The following is a 22,383-nucleotide window of genomic DNA, read 5'->3' as shown; positions in this document are numbered from 1 at the left end:
ATGTAGGAAATTCTGACAGGCACAGAAAACAGTTAAAGAAAGATAGTGTATCATACTGGTGAGGAGCTCAGGTCCTAAGTCACAAATTGGACTGGAACCCACTACTTACTAGCCAGGTAGGCTTCTTGCAATTTGCTTCACGTCTGCAAGTCTCGGTTTTGTTATCTGCAAAATGGGAATAATGTTGGTGGGGAATCCAACACTGCTGATCCCAGGTAGGTGGTTGTTTCATTAAAGTGAATTATACAGGTATAAGTAATCTGTCAAAAACATGAAACGTGCATTTAAAGTTCAGGTCAGCCCAGTCAGCATGCCTCAGTGGATGAGCACTGACCTATGATCCAGGAGATCATGGTTCAAGTCCTGGTCAGGGCACATGCCTGGGTTGCAGGCTCGATCCCCAGTAGAGGGTATGCAGGAGGCAGCCAATCTATGACTCTCTCTCATCATTGATGTTTCTGTCTCTTTCTCCCTCTCCATTCCTCTCTGAAATCATACTAAAAAAATAAATTTTTTTAAAGAAAAAAAGTCCAGGTCAGTCAGTGATTGGTGGAGTGAGTAGATGGCATTCCTAGTCGTGGCCTATGTTTCCCTTCCCTAGGAAAAAGTGGCTTGGAAGTCAGGCCCGACCCCTGCTTCCTTCCTCACATAACTGGATCAATTGAACAAAGCCTTTCCTAGAAACAAAGCGAAGTCATGCTAAAAGTACCTTTGTGTAGTGAGTACAGTATAAAAGGCTTCAAACCTCTTGACAGTGAGAGAAACCAACTTTATAGTTCCTCTGCTGTTTTTAGTGGATTTATTTATTTCTTTGTTTCTTCGGGGCTTTCTCTTCAGAGCCAAGCAGTAGATCCGGACCAGTTCTCGAGTCAGGATTCCAACATGATGCTGGAGCAGAAGGCGCCCGTTTTCCCCCAGCAGTACGCGTCTCAGGCCCAGATTGCCCAGGGGAGCTATTCTCCCATGCAAGACCCCAACTTCCACAGCATGGGGCAGCGGCCTAGTTATGCCACACTTCGCATGCAGCCCAGACCCGGCCTCAGGCCCACGGGCCTGGTGCAGAACCAGCCAAACCAGCTGAGGCTTCAACTGCAGCATCGCCTCCAAGCACAGCAGGTATGTTCTCTGTGGTGCCTGGAAGCTGGGGGGCGAGGGCTGTGGGGCACAGGAAGACTGGTGTCAGGTGGCGCAGCAATCCTGCGGCCTTTGGATGGCTTAAATCTCATTCCACACTTTCTCAGAGGGTTAACACTTCTCCAAGATGATCCTACAATTTTCATACTCCTTTCCACTTCCTTTCTTTCTCCTCCACTAACTCCAGTACAGAGTAGCTATCCTTTTATACCTTAACTCCGTTATTTATTAATGATCTAACCTTGAGTTCTCTGAGTCTCAATTTTCATTCTGTAAAATGGGCTTGTTGTACAGTACAGGGCAGTATGTGTACGTTTAAGGGACAGTTTCTAGCCCAAAGCGAGCACTTGGGACACCAGCTGCTCCTGTCATGAGTCCTATCTCATGACAAAAATAGCCACTATTAGCAACAAGCCCGGACAGATTTCTATAACACAGCGAGTCACAGGGTTACAGGCTTTCAAATCTCCTTTCATTTCTCTAAGTGGTAAGCACCTGCCTTTTTCTAGTCTTCCTCTTAGCCTCCTTTTCTGATCATGCTCCTCCCTTTCTCCCTTGCAGCCAGCTTGTTTTTGAAATAGTCCAAAATAATTTCCCAGGTATAAGCAATGTGATACCTCATTCAGAACTAGCTTTCATGGGAATCCAGCTGCAGACCCCAGGGCTTTAGTATCCAGTAGCATGCACATGTTGGGTTGGAAGGGTGATTTGAGATAAAATATATTGTGTGTTTTAAATTATTCCTATGTGTATCCATTTAGAATCGCCAGCCCCTTATGAATCAAATCAGCAATGTTTCAAATGTGAACTTGACTCTGAGGCCTGGAGTTCCTACCCAGGTAAGGAGCAGCCCAGCCGTTGCTTTCACTGTATCCATTTCTCACCCCTTGATGTCCCTCATAAAGTAACTTAGAATGCCATAGGATCCCACGAGCACAGTGGATCTGTAATGTCATTCAGTCAGGAGGAAATAGGCACGGGGGGTCTCAAATTTTCCACGGCTCTGCACATGTCCATAAGTGATGGTGGTGATGTGAATATTGATTCAGAATATGAATAAATTTTAGTGAGCGAGTGAGTGCACAGATAAGGAATCCACAAGTAATGAGGATCAGCTATATATTGCTGGGGCCCATAAACATCCTGATACCTCTTGCTAACAGCAAGCGCCAGTGTCTCTTCCCTTCACCTCCCCCCCACACCCCTTCTCTCCCTGCCTCTGCTCAGCCTTCTCTGAAGGGCTTCAAGCACCTTTTGGCACCGTGATATGATTTCCCTTCAGACTTGAATGCCCTTGACTGAGACTAAACTGCCATCCTCAGAGTTGATACCAGACCCCTCTTACAGATGGGACTGGAGTTACCATGAGGTCCTTCAGTTAACTGTCCTCTCACCACACGCCCCAAGTTCATTGGTATTAACACTGAATTTACCCGTGCACGTCATTGCAAGTTTCGGAATAGTCACCATCTCTGTAGAACTTAGCTCACATTCTCAACCACCAATAGTTAGCTCTAAAATGTTCTTGCCATGTAAATGTATTTTCCCAATAATTTTGCATGAGACTGTACCGTTTTTTATCCTATTTCTAATAAACAGTTTGTTTTTCAACCTGTGTCTACCCCAATGTTTTCTGTCCTGTGTTGCCCCCATTTCAGGCACCTATTAACGCACAGATGCTGGCCCAGAGACAGAGGGAAATCCTGAACCAGCATCTGCGGCAGCGACAGATGCATCAGCAGCAGCAAGTTCAGCAAAGAACTCTGATGATGAGAGGCCAAGGGTTGAATATGGCATCAAGCATGGTGGCTCCTAGTGGGATGCCCACAAATATGAGCAACCCCCGGATCCCCCAGGCAACTGCACAGCAGTTTCCATTTCCTCCGAACTACGGTACTGGACTTACATCCCCACCACCTTTCTCCAGTCCTTTCTCCCCGGTGTCCCCCAGTCCTGGGTCACAGCTCCTCTCTCACAGCTCTTTGCATGGCTCCCAGATGACTCTGGCTAACCAGGGAATGATAGGAAACCTGGGAGGACAGTTGGGGCCTGTCAGGACTCCCCAGGTCCAGCACAGTACCTTCCAGTCTCTCAGCTCAGGTACCACCTTTTCTCTGAGTGCAGGTCTTACTTTAAGAATGACCGAAGTAAGTGTGCGTGTGTATAGTGCATCTACCAATCGTGTGTGTGTGCGTGTATGAATCTGTGTTTATGTCCATGTTTGTGAACGCAAGTGAATATGTATGTATTTATATTTGAACCTCTGAGTCTGACTCAAACAAATCAATAGATACAATGGTTGACAGACGTATAGAAATGTAAATATTAGAGACATTCTACAACTTTGAAAAATAAAGACTTGAATGATTATACCAAATCTTTAATGAATAGATAATCCTTGAGAAATGCTATATAGAAACCACAATGGAAGCCTCTTAGTTTTCTTCATATTGATTTGTTGTTTAATGTCAGCCTTAAGAGACAAGTGTGTAGTGTCATAAATTTTAATATTTGTGTGCATGTCATGTTCAGTTAACAGTTGAATTGATAAAAGTAAATGCTTACATTAATATTCAAAATGACTTTCCCTATTTTTTATCAGCTTTATAAATAACTATCAAGTCCTTGTGGTGCTTAAAATCATGTCTCCTGTTTCTTTAAAAAAAAAAAAAACCCAGAAAGATAATATGCAGCTTTTTCCTGTGTGATAGTCAACTTTTCCTTTTAGCTAATTTAAGTATTAATTAAATATGCATGTTTTACATGTCTTCTAGACAAAAATCTGCTTACCTTAACGTCATTCCTGAAATTTTCTGAGGTGTGGCCTCCTTTGTTTCTAAGCCCCTTTCCTCTATTTCCTTTTTGATGATTTAGAAAAGTCTTCTAAAAGTTTTTTTTATCCATTTAGTCTAAATGCCATTTGCTTCTAAACTGAACAAGAAGTTTGCATTGAATTTTTTTCCCTTTTCTTGCTAATCCTGGATAGCACTGAAGTACCATAGAGTCCTTTATGAAGACAAATAAGCTCATTGTGAATGCAGTTGCTTATTTGTAAAAATGCATTTGTTTCATAGAGAATGACTTAAGTTCATTAAGTTAAAAATTACTCAAATGTGTTGACTTTTTATAGATAGTTGAACTTTAATTCTGTTTAAACTCTGAACTGTCCTTATAGTGATATATAAAAATTTTAAAGACTATTTTAGGTTAAAGAGAAATATGTGTATTTGACCAGTGTTGATTTGGAAAGGTTATGGGGGAAAATCGTATTTTTTCTCTCTGCCTCTAGCCATGATGGTTAATATGTTCCTAGGCACCACTGTAAGTAATGCAGAGAATTAAGACAGAGATTTTTTTCTTCATGCATTTTATTCCAGCTTAGAATCTTTTTAAAATATATGTAATTAACCAGTACATGAGCAGATATTTGAAAGTAATTTTCTATGTGTGTTTGATTTGAATGTTCTCTTTCTCTACCCCGAGTCACTACGATAAAACTAACAGTCTCCTTTGAATTTCTGTTTTGTCTTTTAAGGAATGAGTCAGCAACCTGATCCCGGCTTTACTGGGGCTACCACGCCTCAGAGCCCTCTAATGTCGCCCAGAATGGCGCACACCCAGAGCCCCATGCTGCAGCAGACCCAGGCCAATCCCGCCTATCAGGCCTCTGACATGAACGGATGGGCACAGGGCACTATGGGTGGAAACAGGTATTCTGTTTCTGTGTCTTTTTTATATAAATGATCACCAGGGAATCTTTCTGTAGACCACAAGGCTCTTTTCTGTGGTTTTCTTAACCCCTTTGTGCATACAAGCTATATCAAGTAAACAGCTAAGTAAGCCAGCTTAATTTTTCTAGAACAGAAGTCACCAGAATTTGAAAAAGCTTAGTATGAAATCTTTTCCTGGGAAGTAAAAGGAACTCCCCTAAGAAGGTAGCAGCCTTCCAATTTGTGAGAGACACTGCTGAGGAAGGCAGTACCCCAGAAGCCATCCTTATCTGTACGTGTATTAAAAGCAAACAAACAAAGCTTGTCCGGGACAGACACAAAAGTGGGAAACAGACTTCCAGGCCTTCACAGTGCTGTAGTCATCCCTGCAGCCTCATTGACCACTTCAGGCCCTGCTCTTTCTGCCCTCAGCACTCGCTCACTGCCCCATCCTGGGTTCTCTCCATGTAGATTTGTTCATTTTGAAGTAAATGCCTCAGGAATAAGTGCTCAGAGCTGCCTGCCTGTTTGCGCCAGGGTGCTAACGTTGTCATCTTTCCATTGTACTCTAGCATGTTTTCACAACAGTCCCCACCACACTTTGGGCAGCAAGCAAACACCAGCATGTACAATAACAATATGAACATCAATGTATCCATGGCGACCAACACAGGCGGGATGAGCAACATGAACCAGATGACAGGACAGATCAGCATGACCTCAGTGACCTCCGTGCCTACGTCGGGGCTGTCCTCCATGGGTCCCGAGCAGGTGAGCACACCAAGGAGCAGTGTCCTCAGATCATAACCTTTGGCTATTTCTGCATTAAATGTACCTTTCCATGTACTCAGCATCAGCTGTCAACTCCCACATTTATTTTGAAGTGTTTCCTCACCTGTGGTAGTGCTATTAGCAGGAATACTTGTTAATGATGAAACACACATGAAAGAATTCCTGACTGCTCATGCATCTTTTAAAACATTTCTTCTCTTTCTTGTCATTTAAATTTTTCTCTTATTTGAGGAATTTAGCAATAGCTAAAACAAATTTCTAAACATGGAATGGTGAATGTGCTTTTTAAATAGCTTTATTTAGATTTCTAGATTAAGAACTGATTTTTTTTTCTTCCTAAATATAAAACCAGTTGAATCTTAGGCCAAACTACCTGCCATCCAATTAGCTTTAAATGATATTTCACTCATGCAGGGAGACTGACACAGGTGACCCAACACTAGTTCTGTCAACTTTGGATGTGGATGCCATGATTTTCTTGTCAATATGTTTTTTAATGATGCTGTTTTGTGTTAAATAACACTGAAACAGTTATACCACCCCTAATTATACACCAGCCTCAATAGTGAGAAAGAGACTCAAAGCATCTGATACCTCAGATATCCAGCCTAGGGCTCAAAAACCTGTGCTGGGCTGATCCAGAGACAAAGATACTGGTTAATAATTTTTAAATTGTGTTTATAGAAAAATCTTATTTTTAAAGGGCACAAAATGCTTGGCATTCTACTACCTCATTCATTCATTCAAAATATAGATGTGGCAAGGACCCTGAATTGTATTTCATATACGGAGAAATTGAGGCAAGGAAAGTTTAAATGACTTACCAATAAGCTATTGGCAGCACTGTACATTTCAGTTAGATCACAATTGTGAGAATGGGGAAGATTAGAAGTTGGATTAGGTCTATTTAATTCTGAGGTTGGTAAACCACAGTTTACTGAAAATTTACTGAATTTTGCAGTGCCTCAGTGTTTTATTCTATATCAAGGTATTAAGAAAAAGGGACATCTGTAATATTTTAAACAAAAATAAAATTAAAAAAAAAAAAGATGTTAATAAAAAGGCATAGTAGTGCATGAGAGAATTTAAAACCCTTGGCAATTTAAGAAAGTTCTGTGCATGTGTGTAATAATAAAAAAGACTTTTATCTTTTCAGTGGAGAATAGTGTTAATGTTAAATTTTCTACAAAAATGGGCCACTAGTGGTTCCTGACTTGCTTTCTAGGAAAAGTGTACAGAGTAAGGGCAGCTGAGATGGCCTAGTCTAGTATGGGTCCTAGTTAACCTACCCAAGTGTAAATTGGTGCATTTGTAGTAGTCTAGATTGCTTTGAAACTTTTGCATGAATTTCAGCCTTTCGAATATCACAATTATTTTAGAAGCCCCCAAAACACACCTGCAGTGTATCTTATGACAAAATCAGTCCTCTATCAGCATTTGTACATTCACTTTGTAATTTGCAAAAGACATGTACCAATGCTAATGAATAGTTCACTTAGTCGTGGAAGGTTCCCCAAATTCAGCTGAGTTTTGGGTATTCACATTGGCTCCTGCTAATCAATAATTTGCCTGAGTAACGAGGATATGAGGGACCTCTCAGACAACTTCAAAGTCCCAACTATGAATCATTGGTCTAATTCAACCCAAAAAAGTGAACATGATATGACATGAAAATGTTTCTAGTGTGATCATCTCTATTGAACTTCTATACAGAATGCAAATAAAATTTAATTTGAAGGCAGCTAGTATAAGTATTTATTTTCATGTTTCTCCATACTCCCCCCAAAATATATACATGGAAAGATAGAGGGCTGTAGCCACATAGTCATCTTTCCCTGTCATTTTACTATAACCCAACAAGAGGAAGGTTTGTGGTTGGTTGGTCCCCCATTACACTTTTGGACATCCTGCTAAAAATAGCTACTGTCCTGTCTTGTTGCCCTCAGGTTAATGATCCTGCTCTGAGGGGAGGTGGCCTTTTCCCAAACCAGCTGCCTGGAATGGATATGATTAAGCAGGAGGGAGACGCATCTCGGGTAAGAAACAGCAACGAAATGTGTGAATAGGGTAAAGTGAACATGAATATTTTATAGACCAAAATTGGCAGATATATTGAAGATAGTTATAATAATGCTTATGATTTTTTTTAAAATACCTTCTAATTTTATCTGACTTACAGTGGTTTTGTGTGAATAATTATTCTTTTACGCTAATTTTAATTGAGCTGTTGGTGGTGTGTGAATTAAAAGCACAAATTTTGGCCCTAATGGTGTGGCTCAGTGATTGATTGTCAACCCATGCAACAAGAGGTCACTGGTTCGGTTCCAGGTCAGGACACGTGCCTGGGTTGTGGGCTCGATCTCTGGTGGGGGGGCGTGCAGGAGGCAGCCAATCAATGTTGATGTTTCTCCGTCATCAATGTTTCTCTCCCTCTCCCTTCCTATCTCTCTAAAAATCAATAAAAACATATTTTTTAAAAATTAACAAAAAACAGAGCACTAATTTTGCCCTGGAATGATATTATAGCAAAGCAAAACATAAAATGGCAGTGAATTAGTCATATTATGGCAAACCATTTAATTTCTTTTTGCTTTTTAAGTGTGTGTCTATATTCCATTTGTTTAGGCAACAGTCTTGTATATTATTTCCCTGTTACCTTAGACACTTGTTCTAAGGAGAGTAATATTATCATATTCAACATATCTTAAAACAGTAGAATAATTAGTAGTTAGAACCCAACTGAACTGTGTGCCCAGCAGGAGCTGTTACAGGAGCTGTGTGCACTTTGGTCTGTGGGATACACAGGATGTATCCCTTTGGACAAGGGATACATGAGCACTAGATAACTCTCTTTTAAGTTAAAAGTTCTCTCTCAATGGAGAAGATGTAGGATTAATGTTGAATTTCCTACAAAGAAGTGGATCTTGGATGGTTTTGTTGAGATTATCATTCAGGTTTAGAAAGCAGTGGATGACGGTGTATGTGGACTTCCCTGTGTGGCTTCTTTGGTTCAGAGAAGCAGTCACCAGGCAGTGCTGGGCGCGGTGGAGAGGTGAACACTGGGCAGGGTGTTTACCTTCACGCACTTCCAGGTGCCTGATGGGTGCCCATCAGAAGGAATGGAACGATTATTGTAAGGCTCACGAAAGGCAACTTCAGTAAATACAGGAGGCACTTCCCCCCAGGTGCCTCTCGGGAGCCATGGTGAGAGTTCTCTCCCTGCCATCATCTAGCCGGACCACTGAACCCTCTCACTTTCGGTTTTTCTCCAGATCCCTCTTGAGTCTGACTTATCCGTCTGTCCTCTGTTTATGCTGAACGTTAAGGCCAGAGAACAGTCTGTCATGGATGCTCTCGTTTTCTTCAGAGAATGCTGTATATAGTATATCCCTTCTAATCCATGAGTAATAATGACATCACTGTGCATGTGTCACCGAGCCGCTGACGTGTGCACAGGGGCTTCAGTCACTTCACCCTGTGCCGCTGTGGTGTGCTCTGCACTGTGACAAATCAACGGACTTTTTTTTCAGAATTTTTATTGGTAATCGGGTTCCATTTGCTGAGCTTAAAACAAGTGTGATTCATTATTAATTGAATCTGTGTTTCATTTATCTTGAAATGAAGATTAAAATTATACCTTGCTTTAAGCAGAGCTAGTATATACAATTGTGAGCTTACCAAAAAACTATGTAGAGGAGGGCAGGTATTCTGTTTAGCTGAAAGAGTCTTCCTTTCACAGGAATTATTATAGTATTCCTTTACATTTTAACATTTAAACATAGTAAAATTGAGTTTAGTACTCAGCCTCACATCTCTTGTATAAAGTGTAATTGTAATTACTTGTTTTCACTAGTGTTATGGAAACTAGGATCAGCTTTGAGTTGGTGATGATGCTGATGCTGATGACATTTACTGAGCACTTACTATGTCCCAGGAACTATTTAAACACTTTATGTACATCATATATTGGGTGCAGAAGGGTCAAATGATTCCCACTCGGTGACAGCCAGGATGGCAGGCTGGCAGTCAGAGCCTTGGAATATTTCCATGTAAAATCATGTAAGTGACACAAATTAGGAATAAATACAATACAGAGAGAAGTGCATAAAATGTTCTTCTCAGACGTCTCCTGAGCTAATTTTCTCAGCTTGGGAGGGAGGATTGTGCAAGTGTCCAGGAGCATAACTCCACCTCTGACCCCCAGGATTCGGTATCTGACGAGGTTCCCCAGGTTGCTTTTCAAGGTGCTGTGGTGAAATTCATTGTCTTGGGCTGACTTCCTCCCTAATCTTACTTAAGCTAGGTAATCTTTAATGGCCCCGATGTGCTAAAATTCTGTGTCTAAGTATCTAAATCCCAGAAGCAGTGTTATATGTTCCCACAGCAACTAATATTTCTCCCCACATAGCTCAGATCACGTTGTTACTTAATTGTCTACCTGGCCTATTCACAGTGTTTTGATAGCAGTGAACAGAAATGTCTTGTTATGATCATATCCCCAGCTCCTGGCACAGAGTAGGTACTCAATTAATATTTCCTAAATGAATGAAAACTTTAGGAAGAGGCGGAGATAATCAGTAGCCAAAGGAAAAACATTGACAGATACACTCCTACTAACCAGAGAAACATCTCCACATGATTCTTGCTCACTGCAAAAACAACCAACCAACCCTGGGTATCCAGACATTCAAATCATCAGCACATAGCAGCCAGAAACTAGCAAGGATACTTGTTGAGCAAAAACCCTGGGTGATGTAGCTTGCTGAAGCCAGGGAGAACGTACCCATGGAACCTTGGGAGTATCTCACTCAGTAAAGGACAGTCAAGAGGGGCCTTTGATAGGAAGTGAGTTTGTACTGGGTAATGTTGAGGAAGGATTAAGAAAGTGGTGGTCACTTCTGGGTGGGATGCTGTCAAAAGGCAAGGGTAGGCCCTGGCTGTTGTGGCTCAGTGGTTAGAACGGCAGCCCTCGGACTGAAAGATCCAGAGTTCAGTTCCAGCCAAGGGCATGTGCCTCAGTTGCAGGCTCAATTCCCTGCCCCTGTCGGGGCACATGCAGGAAGCAGCCAGTCGGTGTGTCTCTCTCACATTGATGGTTTCTCTCTCTCCCTCCTTCCTGCCCTACCTCCCCTCCACTCTCTGAAAAGCAATGTAAAAAATATCCTTAGGTGAGGATTTTTAAAAAAAAAAGGCAGGGGCAGTTCAGCAACTGGGAGTCTCTAATCTTTCTTGAGCAGGTGGGCGAGATTAAATTGGGCTCGGATGTCATTGCTGAGGGAGCAGCAGTCATTCAGAAGGAGCGATCGGAACCATTGCAGTGTCCTTCAGAAACTGGCCTTTGCGAACATTGTGTGTGTTCAATGAGGAACAGTCCATCTGTTTGCATCAAAATCGAGTGAAACTCATCCAGAGGCAGCCTTTGGGGTTGACATTATTTAAAACAGCCACGTATTTTGATGTTTTTGTGATGGGCTCTATGATGATTTTATCAAAAATTCAGAGATCTTTCACAACTTTCTCTGTTTTCCTGCAGAAATACTGCTGACACTGAAGGTAGCTGGTTGCTTCTTTCTTCAGCTGACTGGGCTCACTTGCTCAAAACACTTACTGGTCTGGAGAGCTGCGTCCATTTGTTTTGACCCCACCGACCCGCCGGCCAGTTCTGCCCAAGTGAGCTCAGCAGATGCCGGGCCTGGCCCCGGGGAGCAGCTGTTGCAGGAGGAGCTGCCTCCTCTCGACAGCCTGAAGCTTGCGTCCAGACAGTTGCTCAGTCTGTTCACTGCATTCACCTTAGTGCAACTTAGATCTCTCCTGCGAAGTAAATGTTGACAGGCAAATTTCATACCCATGTCAGATTGAATGTATTTAAATGTACGTATTTAAGGAAAACAACCATGCTCTTGTTCTGTTCCTGTTTGGTTCCAGACACTGGTTTCTTGCTTTGTTTTCCCTGGCTAATCAGTCTAGTACAAAATATTCAGATTTCATCTAGGGGAAAGAAAAGGATTTTTTCTAAAAATCAAACTGCATTTGGGATAAAAGCAGGGCAGACACCATGGACAGCACTGTATGGACAGACACCCAAGAAGTGAAGACCAATATCTTTGTAGAAAGCTCTCAAGACCAAGTTGGAAAGAGGTTCCAGTTAATGAACAGATAAGAAGGAGCGTGAGAGGGCTGTTCACATTAACAAGTACTGTTTCCTTTTTTTTTTTTTTTTTTTTTTGTTAAAACCAAATGAGTTCATCTGAATCATTAATCAAGAAGAAATATTTTTCATTTCCACATTAAGTTCCTGTTAGACTGATCAGACAGCTTGGATTAGCATCTCCTCTTCCTGACTCTTCCCTTCCCCTGCCCCCCCCCCACACACACACTTTCATTCATTTAAAAAACAAAAAATAAAAACAACAGAAACCAGGTAAGCCCCTTGTTTCCTTAAATTTTTTTAAATGTTTTGCCAGCCACTTAGCAATTGCTAACTTAAATTTCGGAAAAATGCATTTACTGGCAAGGAGAGGAGCAGAGTCAGGACGATGCTGGTCCCACTGAGGACACCTGCTTCAGGAGCATGTCCGTCTTGTTCCCCAGCCACACAGGCCCACAACACAGGAAGCCCTGGCGTGTTTAACACTGACAGCAGATACGTGACAGGTGTCACCTCCGCCGTGTGTTTTTTATTTTGTTTTTTTAGCAGTGCTGACTAAGCCGACATTTTGTAAGGTACATAAAATCCAATTTCTATGTAAACAAGCAATAATTTAAGTTGAGGACTTAAGTGTTTCAATTGTATAATTTTTTGTGAGGTATACATATTGTGGAATTGACTCAAAAATGAGGTACTTCAGTATTAAATTAGATATCTTCATAGCAATGTCTCCTAAAGGTGTTTTGTAAAGGATATCTATGCCTTGATTAGACCTAATTTGTAGACTTAAGACTTTTTATTTTCTAAACCTTGTGATTCTGCTCATAAATCATTTATCTAATCTATATGATATGCAGCCGCTGTAGGACCCAGTTCTTGATTTTTATATGTTTATATTCTTTCTTAATGAACCTTAGGAAGACCACATGTTACTGAGCAGGCCACTTTTATGGTTGTTTCTCTTGCCCCCTCGGGAAGGGGAATAGTCTTTTATTAATTGGTGTCAGTTTCAGACAAGTGCAATACCAAGAAACTGATTACCTTTTTTGAGCTATTTCTCCCCAACCCCTAAGACACATACTTTCTTACCTAAATTTCAGAATGATGTCTTTTTGATGTCTAAAAAGCAAAGCATTTTATATCTCACTAGCCAGGCTTTTTAGGAACAGAGAGGTTTTTCCTTGAAATGTGACTGTTTATTTGTGGCAGGGTGGACAATGGACAAACTACCCCTATTTATATTTATATCTCTCCCTATATGTACAAATGATGGATTATAGAGAGAGATATAGCCCAAAGATAAATGATAAATAGACAGTCTGAAGATGTTGCTCCATACTGAAGAAATGTTCTGGAAATTTGCATTTCGATACTTTTTTCCACTTGAGAGGGGTCTCACTACAGGGAGGTGGCCCAGGAACAGCACCTCTCGGGGCCACCAGTCCACATGCCCCCCTCACAAGGCTCTACTCTCCTCAACCAGACCATTGCGTTGCCCACCCGCGATGGATGAAACAAGCAGACGCTGGCCCAGAACTCCATGACTGCTCGGCGTGGCGAGGCTTGCGTCCTGTGCAACGCAATGTGACCAGCTTTAAGTTGCTTTTAGAAACGTAACTTAGAATGACTTTAACTTCACACAGCACAAAGGAGAAACGGAGTTTAAGCTAGATTTGTTTTGTTTTGTTTTGAGTTTTAAGTCCCATTTCACTATAATACTGTCCAAAAATTATCTGTGTATCTTTTACTGTTTATTCACCTGCCCACTGTGTTTTCACGTCAACCCCAAGTCAGACAAATCTGCAAACCAGTGATGCTGGTCATTTCGAATAATTCATGATCATGGCTGTTTTGAAGGAAAAGAGATTACAAATTCTCTTACGGCTCAGATCAGGGAATGGATTTTGCTTTACATCTAATTAAGAGAAGAAAAGTAAGTGAAGGAATCCTCTGATCATATTGATCACTATAGAAGCAAAGCCAAATCGATCCCCTTCATTATCAGTATTTCTCATGCTGTACACAGTAAATTTGTTAGGCTGAGTCCTTGGTTTTTGTTTAATAGGACAAAGAATCAGTGTTTTACTTCTATTACTAAATGTGAAAAACAAATAATGTGAAAAGTATACATACATTCACTTGGTTATAAGACTCATTTAAGTGTTCATGTAATGTGGTGAGTTGGAAAGTGAAGTGAGCTCTTTTGCTACAATGAATTCGTTTGACTCAAAGATTAAAATGCCCCCTCCCACGTGTATCTCCTATGGCCTGTAATAATTGAAAGCAATGTTTTTGCAGTTTATATAATGCAATTTTTAATCTGTGTTTAAAAATGGAGTTCATATGGGCTGAACACATAAAATGGGTGGCACACATCCACTGTAGAACCCAAAGATACACAATCAATTTTGAAATGCAACTTAAGCCATTAATTGTTGGTGTGAATTTAAAATTTTCTAGTATTTGTATGGTAGTATGCTGCCTAAGAGCAAAGCATTCTCTGCACAAAAGAAAATTACTGTAGTGGCTTCGATTTTAATTAGAATTTTCTCCCTGGTGTTTCTTTATAGACTAAAACAAAATCTTTTAAGTTTCTTACTACAGGTAAAAGCTATGTGCAAGAACCTCAAAATGCTAAAATCTAGCATAATGCCTTAGATCTGTTTTTAAGTCTTGTATATTCCTACATAGCTGTCCGATGTATTATATTTGTATAGTGAATTGTGTACAATTTTTGAATAAGTACATCATCACTTAACCTTTATGTTGTTGGATAGTGATGATGATACATTTCTCCAAACATTTAACTGTCATTTTTTTCCCTTTGTCATTTGTGGGTTTTATTTGTACAGTTCCTCATGAAGTTGCATCTGAGATGTGTGTATATGAAAAGATTATACAAGGGTAAAATTAAGCAATATATTAACTATGGTTCTTCAGGAGAAAGCTTACAGTGTTTCAGGTCGTGGTTTATTTTCCAAATGGAGTTGACTCTGAACATCACCTTGTTCATCTGCATCGATGTTTGTATTTCTCGTGTGAGCAGTTTATGCAAAGGTAGATATATTCAGAGAAATTTTAAATACATTTATGCAAGTTAATATTGCTTTGCTGATGCTCTTTGCTTATTTGATGTTAAATAATGCTATTGTAAATAAAGAATTCTGTTGTTATTGCATCATTTAATAAATTTTAATGCCTTCGGGTTTTACATGGCTTTGGAGAGTGTCATGTGTTTGTATTGTGCCTTCATTCCTAAGTGCATTAAATTTAAAATACCTGACTTGTAATTTAATAATGTCTTGCATATATGCAGGAGTGGACACTGTGCCCTGCACATTAACATTTGGTTGTCCTGGTAACCCATTTTATAGATTTTTAATTTGAAGCCAAGAGGGGTGAGTTTTGTTTAAGATTCTCCAACACTTAATGGCAAATACAAGCCGAATCCAGGTCCACTGAGTCCTCAGTGATGTTACTACTACTCTCACCAGACTGTGCCACCTCTTGCCTGTTTCTCCAGAAATATTTATGAGAATAATGTGGACTCCTAACTGGCTTAAGCTTATACGTTGCACATTAACATATTCATGATAGTTTAGGTTGACTTGTGGATAGTTGATAAACAGTGTAGGTACAATACCTAAAACCCAGGTCAAAAACTATATGAAATACTAGTAAATACAATCTGGAATTACATTTTTAAAAGATAACAAAATCGCCCAGCCAGGTGTGGCTCAGCAGGTTGGGCGTCGACCTAGGATCCAGGCGATTGCGGTTCGATTCCCGGTCAGGGCACATGCCCGGGTTGCGGGCTCGATCCCCAGTTGGGGGCGTGCAGGAGGCAGCCGATCAATGACTGTCTCATCATTGATGTTTCTGTCTTTCTCCCTCTCCCTTCCTCTCTCTGAGATCAATAAAGAGATATTAAAAAAAAAAAAAAAGAGTGATGATAAAACTGTCAGTGCTATTAACTGATTAACAAGTTGAAGGAAAAAGAACACAGTTAATAGATGCCATTCGATAAATTTGCATAGGATACATTTCAGCCCTCGTTTATGAGGAGATCTCTAGGAAAAATGAACCTCTAGGAAGGGTAAATGTCCTAAAGTTACTTGAGTTACCACATAAGAGGCAATCCCACTGTGCTACATCTTACTTAATGATGAAATATGCCTGGCCAGTAGGCAGCCAATCAATGATTCTCTCATTGATGTTTCTACCTCTCCCTCTGAAATCAATAAAATCATTTTTTTAATGGTGAAATATCAAAAGTATTAATTATAACAAAAGAAAGCCCACTAACAATGCTAAGAAATGGGGTATTATTACCTGAATGGAAGAGGGAAGACATTCAGCCAGTTTGACCATCTTTAGGAAAAACCCAAATGAATCAATTGGCCCTTGGAATGAGTCAAAAAGCTCACTGAGCCCAACCGGCTGGTTCAGTGGTTGACGTCAACCTATGATCCAGGAGATCAGAGTATGATTCCTGGTCTGGACACATGCCCAGGTTGAGGGCTTGATCCCCAACGGGGTGTGCAGGAGGCAGCGGTCAATGACTCATCATTGCTGTTTCTATCTCTCTGAAATTATTCAACAGACTTTTTTTTTTAATTAAATAAATATGCCTGTTTTTTTAAAAAAATCTACAATGTGATGGTATTTGGAGGTGAGCTTTTTGGGGTGATTAGATCATGAGAATAGAGCCCTCATCAGTGGGATTAGTGCCCTTATAAAAAGACCCAGAGTGGCCAGTGTGGCTCAGTGATTGAGCATCAATTCATGAACCAAGAGGTCACTGGTTCTATTCCGAGTCAGGGCACATGCCCAGGTTGCAGGCTTGATCTCCAGTAGGGGGTGTGCAGGAGGCAGCCAATCCATGTTTCTCATTAATGTTTCTATCTCTCCTCTCTCCCACTCTCCCTAAAAATAAATAAATATTTTAAAGGAGAGAGAGACTCGGAGAGCTGCTTTGCTCCTCCCACCATGAGAGGACACAGGAGAAGATGGCCATCTGTGACCTAGGAAGTGGGTTCTTACCATAGGTCATATCTGCTTCACCTTGACCTTGGTCTGCCCAGCCTAGAGCACTGTGAGAATAAATGTGTTGTTTTTAGCCACCCAGTGTATGGTCTTGTTATAGCAGGCGGAACAGACTAAGACACCTAACTTCATTAGGGACCCATAAGATGAGCCACAGATGGCAATAGGCTGACGATAACACACACACACACACACACACACACACACACACACACACACGAACAACTAACAGGCTTGAGTAAATGAACTGTGAACAAACTTTTATCTACACTTTCCAAAGACTGACAAACATTCATGAAACAGAACAACTAAAGTAGCAAGAGGAAAGAATGGACGAGAGGAGTTCAGCACTCATTTGGTTTAAAAATAATAGTGGAACATTGGAACAAAAAGGAATTTCAGGCTTATATTACCCCCTGACCACCACTTTAAAAACAAGGAAACCAAGGCTAGATTTGCAGAAGTCCTGGCTTTATTTACCAGGTGGACTTTGTGTTGGCTATTGGCTGAATTCCTCTCAGCCCCAACTCCACTCTATTTGGGTGCTTTATAAAAATGAATCAGAGGCCTTAGCCAGTGGTTAGAGCATCCGCCAGAGGACTGAAGGGCACTGTGCCCCGGTTGCAGGCTCGATCCCCGGCCCTGATCGGGGCACGTGCGGGAAGCAACAAATGATGTTTCTCTCTCTCTCTTTCCCACTCTCTCTGAAAAGCAATGGGGGAAAATCCTCGGCTGAGGATTTAAAAAACGGAAAGAATCAGAGTCCTTGAAGCCTCCAGCTGGCACCGAAGCGTGGTCAGCAGAGGGCGCCAGAGAGGCGTTCCAGGGGGCAGGCGCGTCGCTGCCCGGCTCTGGTGCGTCTCAGCCGGATCCAGCAGGGGGCGCGGCATCCCCAGGGCCCTCCCGCTGCCTGCGCCGCGGCCCGCAGCCCGCGGCCCGCAGCAGGAGCCAGCAGCTCCCCGCCGCCCGGGCCGCTCCCGCAGGTGGCTTTGCAGCGAGCGCCTCCTGGGGGTCATTCCCGTGAGCGGCTTTCCCAGCACCCAGACGGCTGCTTTCCCGCAGGTCCCCCCAGCGTGGCACCCCCGCACCCGTCTGCCGCTGCGAAGTCAGGGCCGAGCCTTTTCCAGCAGGGTCTGCGTCTCAGCCGAGGGGAGTGGGCGGCTGGTGGGCACAGTCTCATGTACTGTTTCATGTTAATTCTTCCTGTGTTCTTTACAGTTCTCTCTACTTCTTACGATTCGATCCCAGTTCGCTCCAATCCCCTGCTATAGGTAATAATTCTTTATATGAAGCTTTCCCTGTTGAAATCATTGTATGGTTTCTCTCTCCTGATTGGTCCCAGACTGATAAAGAATTTTAAAGAAATCTAGCTCTACTGGGGCTGTACTGGATGAAAGGAAATCCTGCTCTTTGAAGGTAAAATTTTTGTACATAGGAGTAATCTATTGTATATCAGATACAAATTATTGAAACTCCAAAAACTAATGAAAACCAGAGAAATTGTTTACAATTTCCAGTTTTCTTATGTACTTTCTCTAAGAAAAATTAACATATCTTGAATTCTTCCAAACAAAGGATGAACTAAGGCTAAATTAAGAGAAGGCCTGAGGGGAGAGGGTGTCAGATGCAGGGTGGAGGGATCAATGGGGGGGGGGGGGCATCTGTAATACTTTCAACAATAAACTTTTTTTAAAAAAGAATGTCCAGTAGTATAAGTGTTAGAAATAACAATATTAGAGGTAAACTAGAAGGGAGATGGGAACTAACCATATTGAGGACTGCAGACATTGTATACATTTTCTCATTTTTAAAAAATGGATATTTTCAAGAAAAAAAGGATGCGAACACTTAGGAAAGAGAACAGGTAACTAATAGGAAATAAGACAAGAAAATCAATGAAATTCATAAATTGTGAAAAACAGACATTTCCTTTTCCTTATCTACCTTATAGAAAAGGTTGCAAAAGTTTAAACTGACATTTTAAAAAATCAGTAAAGTAGATTCTGGAAAGATGGTACCTGAGCAAGTACCATCTCCTCTCTCCTTCAATCAGTTTATCCCCTCTCTGGAGACCAGAAGAGCCCACAGGCTTCTTTGAAGCAGCAGACTCCTCTGACAAGTGGGTGTTGGGAGACAATTCTCCACTGGTCTCTCTACACATCTTGCCAGCAAGCAGACTACCCTCTGCTCTGGACTATGTTTTCAAGTATATTTGGATGGCAATCTTGGAAGATAGAGTTTCTCCCTTCAGAGTAAAAAGCAAGTTTGCTTACTGTCGTGGAAGACAGAGCAAAGAACAGGCATGATCACTGCCCATTACAAAAGATTCCAGTAGCCCTGGCCAGTGTGGCTCAGTTGGTTGAGGGTCAGCCCATGCACTGAGAGGTCACTGGTTCAATTCCCGGTCAGGACACATGCCTGGGTTGCAGGCTTGTTCCCCTGTAGGGGGCATGCAGGAGGCAGCCAATCAATGTCTCATGGATGTTTCTCTTTCCCTCTCTCTTCCTCTCTCTAAAAATCAATAAAAACATGTTTAAAAACATATACATATATATTCCAGTACCCTACGTTTCTGTCATACAGCCCTATGTAACCCTCTTTGCATTGTCCTGTGGAATTGGGACTTGGAGAACTGGTCCAAAAATGCTGGCTGGTTGAAAAGTAAAGTATTCTCAGTTCTGTACGATCCTGGGATTGTCTGGCCTACAGCTTTCCAGTGGTTCTTTCCCTGGCCTCGGTAGTTTGCTCTCATACATGCACAGGCCAGTACTTAGTAATAGATTCAAGGAGAACCCTTTGCTGATTTCCAGGTCCTTCCTCATTGGTATCCTGCCCCACAAATTCCAGAAAGTGACCGGCCTGGAGCATGTCTGCCTCGGGCCAGCCTGTAGTATGTGGGTTCTTCATGCAGGAAAGATTTCACATGAGTCCAGATGATTTTGAAAGAACGTTTATTAAAGCTGGGGGCAGTGAAACAGGGAAGGGCCCAGGACAGAGGAAGCGATAGGCAAGAGCCTAGGCGGGGCTGCTTTGGCTTCTAGAAAGCTTACGGGAAAGAAATGAGCCAAAGCGGGTCTGCAGTCAGCTCACTAGTGAGTCAGAGAAAAGGAACCTTGGTGACAGGTTCAGGGGTTAGCCCAGGATGAGCTGGTGCTGCCCATTGCTCCCCTAGTTGCAAATCTCATGGGGTCCCTTGGAGTTCAGGAGACTTCCCCTGAGGGGGAAGATATGGGGGAAGGGAAAGGCGGGAGTGTGCTCCCAGGAGGGAGAGCAAACCTAAAGTTCTCTATCTTTATCTGTTTTTACTGAACATAAAGATTTACATAGACTCTCTAAGTTACTTTAATCTTATTCTTATCTATGGTTACGTTTTTTCTCAAATTTCCATTGCTGTGTATTCCCCCAACCCAGGGTCATGCTTGCCAGAGGTTTGTCTATTCTAACGCTCTTTCCAAAGAAGCAGCTAAGGTTTTATCTATCAATTCCATTATTTTTAGCTGTTCAATCCATCAAGTTTGTTTTTTTTTTATTAATCCTTTCCTCCTGGTTTCATTAAGCATGTTTAGTTGTTCTGTTTCTAGATTCTTGAATTCTTATTTTGTTTATTTTCTATCCTATTTATATATTAAAAGCATTTATGGCTAGGATTATTCCCTACCTCTGGCTTTGGCGGCTACCATTGTGAATAATCACCCCCACCACTTGTGTAAAACAGAACCAGAACAACAACCCTATTAGTTACTCGATTATCACTGTGCAGTGTTTGTGCTTTGAGTATCTTTTCTTCAATCAGAACCTCACCTCATTTACCTCAAGCATGGCCTTGAGAAATCAACCAATCAAATAGTACTAATACTTCTGATATCCCATCCTAGGAACTTCCAAACTCAAACTAGGAGAAAGAAAAACCACACATTCATTTTCCATAGTGCGAAGCCATTTCAGAAGTGTGTGAGGGCTATTCTCACAAGTTGTTTTATTTGAGGAGGAGGCTTTCCAGAATTTGGAAGTCCCAGGAGACTCAGCTGTGACCCCCCCAAGCCCCATCATGCACCAGGACCCTTAATTTGGGCACCACATGAGCCACCTGCATTTTTCCAGTTGAAGTTCCTGCCCCTAAGCAGAGAGGTGAATCACATCCTAGGTTTGAGCTCCAATTTCACTGACATTCCTAATTTTCTCAGGAATATTAGATGTCACCCACTGAAATCTGTCTTCCTGACTAGACCTATATTTCTAAAAATCATTGGTGAAACTATGTTTTCCATCTCACCTTACCTTTAGCTTTTCCTGTCTTATAGTGTGTCATCAGCTAAAGGAGGAGAAAGAGTGAAGAATGGCCAGTGAGCAGAATCCCAGTAGATGCGTGACGTGAGGATTGGCAGGTTGAAGGTCTTGCCCTTGGTGCTCCTCGGCAGATGAAGTGTGCCTTGGATAACCATCTAAAAACCTTTCAAAATCTATATCCTTCCAACCTATCTTTATGTCCCTAAGAACTGGTCTGGGGGAAAAAGATCTTCAAAAACTTTGATCACCAGTGCTGCAGTTTTTAGGCCTGTGGTCAGACAGCCTACCTCTGGCTGGGCCTGAAGTCAGAGGTGCACAAACAACATATCTGACTCATCTTCAATTTCCTTTCTTTCTTTCTTTCTTTCTTTCTTTCTTTCTTTCTTTCTTTCTTTCTTTCTTTCTTTCTTTCTTTCTTTCTTTCTTTCTTCTTTCTTATTGATTTAGAGCGAGAGAGAAACGTCAATCTGTTGTTCCATTTATTTATGCATTCATTGGTTGTTTCTTGTATTGAAACCGAAACCTTGGCATATTGGGACGACGCTCTAACCGACTGAGCTACCCAGCCAGCACATTTTCAGTTTTTATGGGGCCAACTCAGTCCAGGCCCAGACCTCCAGCAGGCTAAACACCTGTTTCTTATGTATTTTCTCATTATAACTCAAATTCTGGTGCGTATCTTACAAAATGACATGATTTACCAACTGTGGAACTTTCAACATGAGGACCTTTCCATTTTCAATTTGAGGAACTTACTTTCAACATGACCAAAATTGTTCATCTTGTGAGCACCTTAAAACAAGGGGCAAAAGGGAAGGACAGCAAATGTAATTGCTTAATTTGGTATTTAATGGTCAGCCATTATGGCTAATAGGAAGAACCTTAGAATTTAAGATAGTGCAGGGGAGCTATGATCCCAGCCTCCATCAACTAGCACACATATTAATAGGTCCTTGGGGTGATCAGCCCTAGCTTGAAAGGTCCATTGGAAGGACCTAGGAAACAATCCGTGTATTCCTGAGGTCCACCAAACAACAGGGGCTAAAGAAAGCACAAAATGTGGTGCAGTCCTTACTGAAAGCAATACCCATTTTATTTTGAATTAAGATTGACTAAATATTAATTCTTAAAAAAAAAAAAAAGAAAAGTCATTGAGGATTTTAGCAATCACCTTCAGATAACAATCCGAGATAGACCCATAGACAGACGCTTTTGCCACACTAGCCTCGTTTTTTACCAACAGCCTTAAGCCAGGAACCAGGGCTT

At 41.6% G+C, this 22,383-nt stretch overlaps 1 protein-coding gene across 7 annotated transcripts in view; it reads left to right on the top strand.

Moving 5' to 3' along the window:
• NCOA2 (nuclear receptor coactivator 2) overlaps positions 1 to 15,001 on the top strand; it is a 248,877-nt gene extending 233,876 nt beyond the window's left edge. For all 7 annotated transcript variants that reach the window (XM_081117376.1, XM_081117371.1, XM_081117377.1 and 4 more), the window contains 7 exons: positions 838 to 1,116; positions 1,896 to 1,973; positions 2,793 to 3,027; positions 4,670 to 4,844; positions 5,417 to 5,615; positions 7,583 to 7,672; positions 11,170 to 15,001. In XM_081117376.1, the coding sequence (XP_080973502.1) occupies positions 838 to 1,116; positions 1,896 to 1,973; positions 2,793 to 3,027; positions 4,670 to 4,844; positions 5,417 to 5,615; positions 7,583 to 7,672; positions 11,170 to 11,181 (1,068 nt within the window). In that variant the 3' untranslated portion in view covers positions 11,182 to 15,001. The remainder of the gene's footprint in view (positions 1 to 837; positions 1,117 to 1,895; positions 1,974 to 2,792; positions 3,028 to 4,669; positions 4,845 to 5,416; positions 5,616 to 7,582; positions 7,673 to 11,169) is intronic.
• Positions 15,002 to 22,383: the final 7,382 nt, after the last annotated feature.

Source organism: Miniopterus schreibersii (assembly GCF_964146895.1).
Source record: "Miniopterus schreibersii genome assembly, chromosome: 17".
Classification (NCBI taxonomy): domain Eukaryota; kingdom Metazoa; phylum Chordata; class Mammalia; order Chiroptera; family Miniopteridae; genus Miniopterus; species Miniopterus schreibersii.
This window is presented reverse-complemented; position numbering and strand designations above follow the sequence as displayed.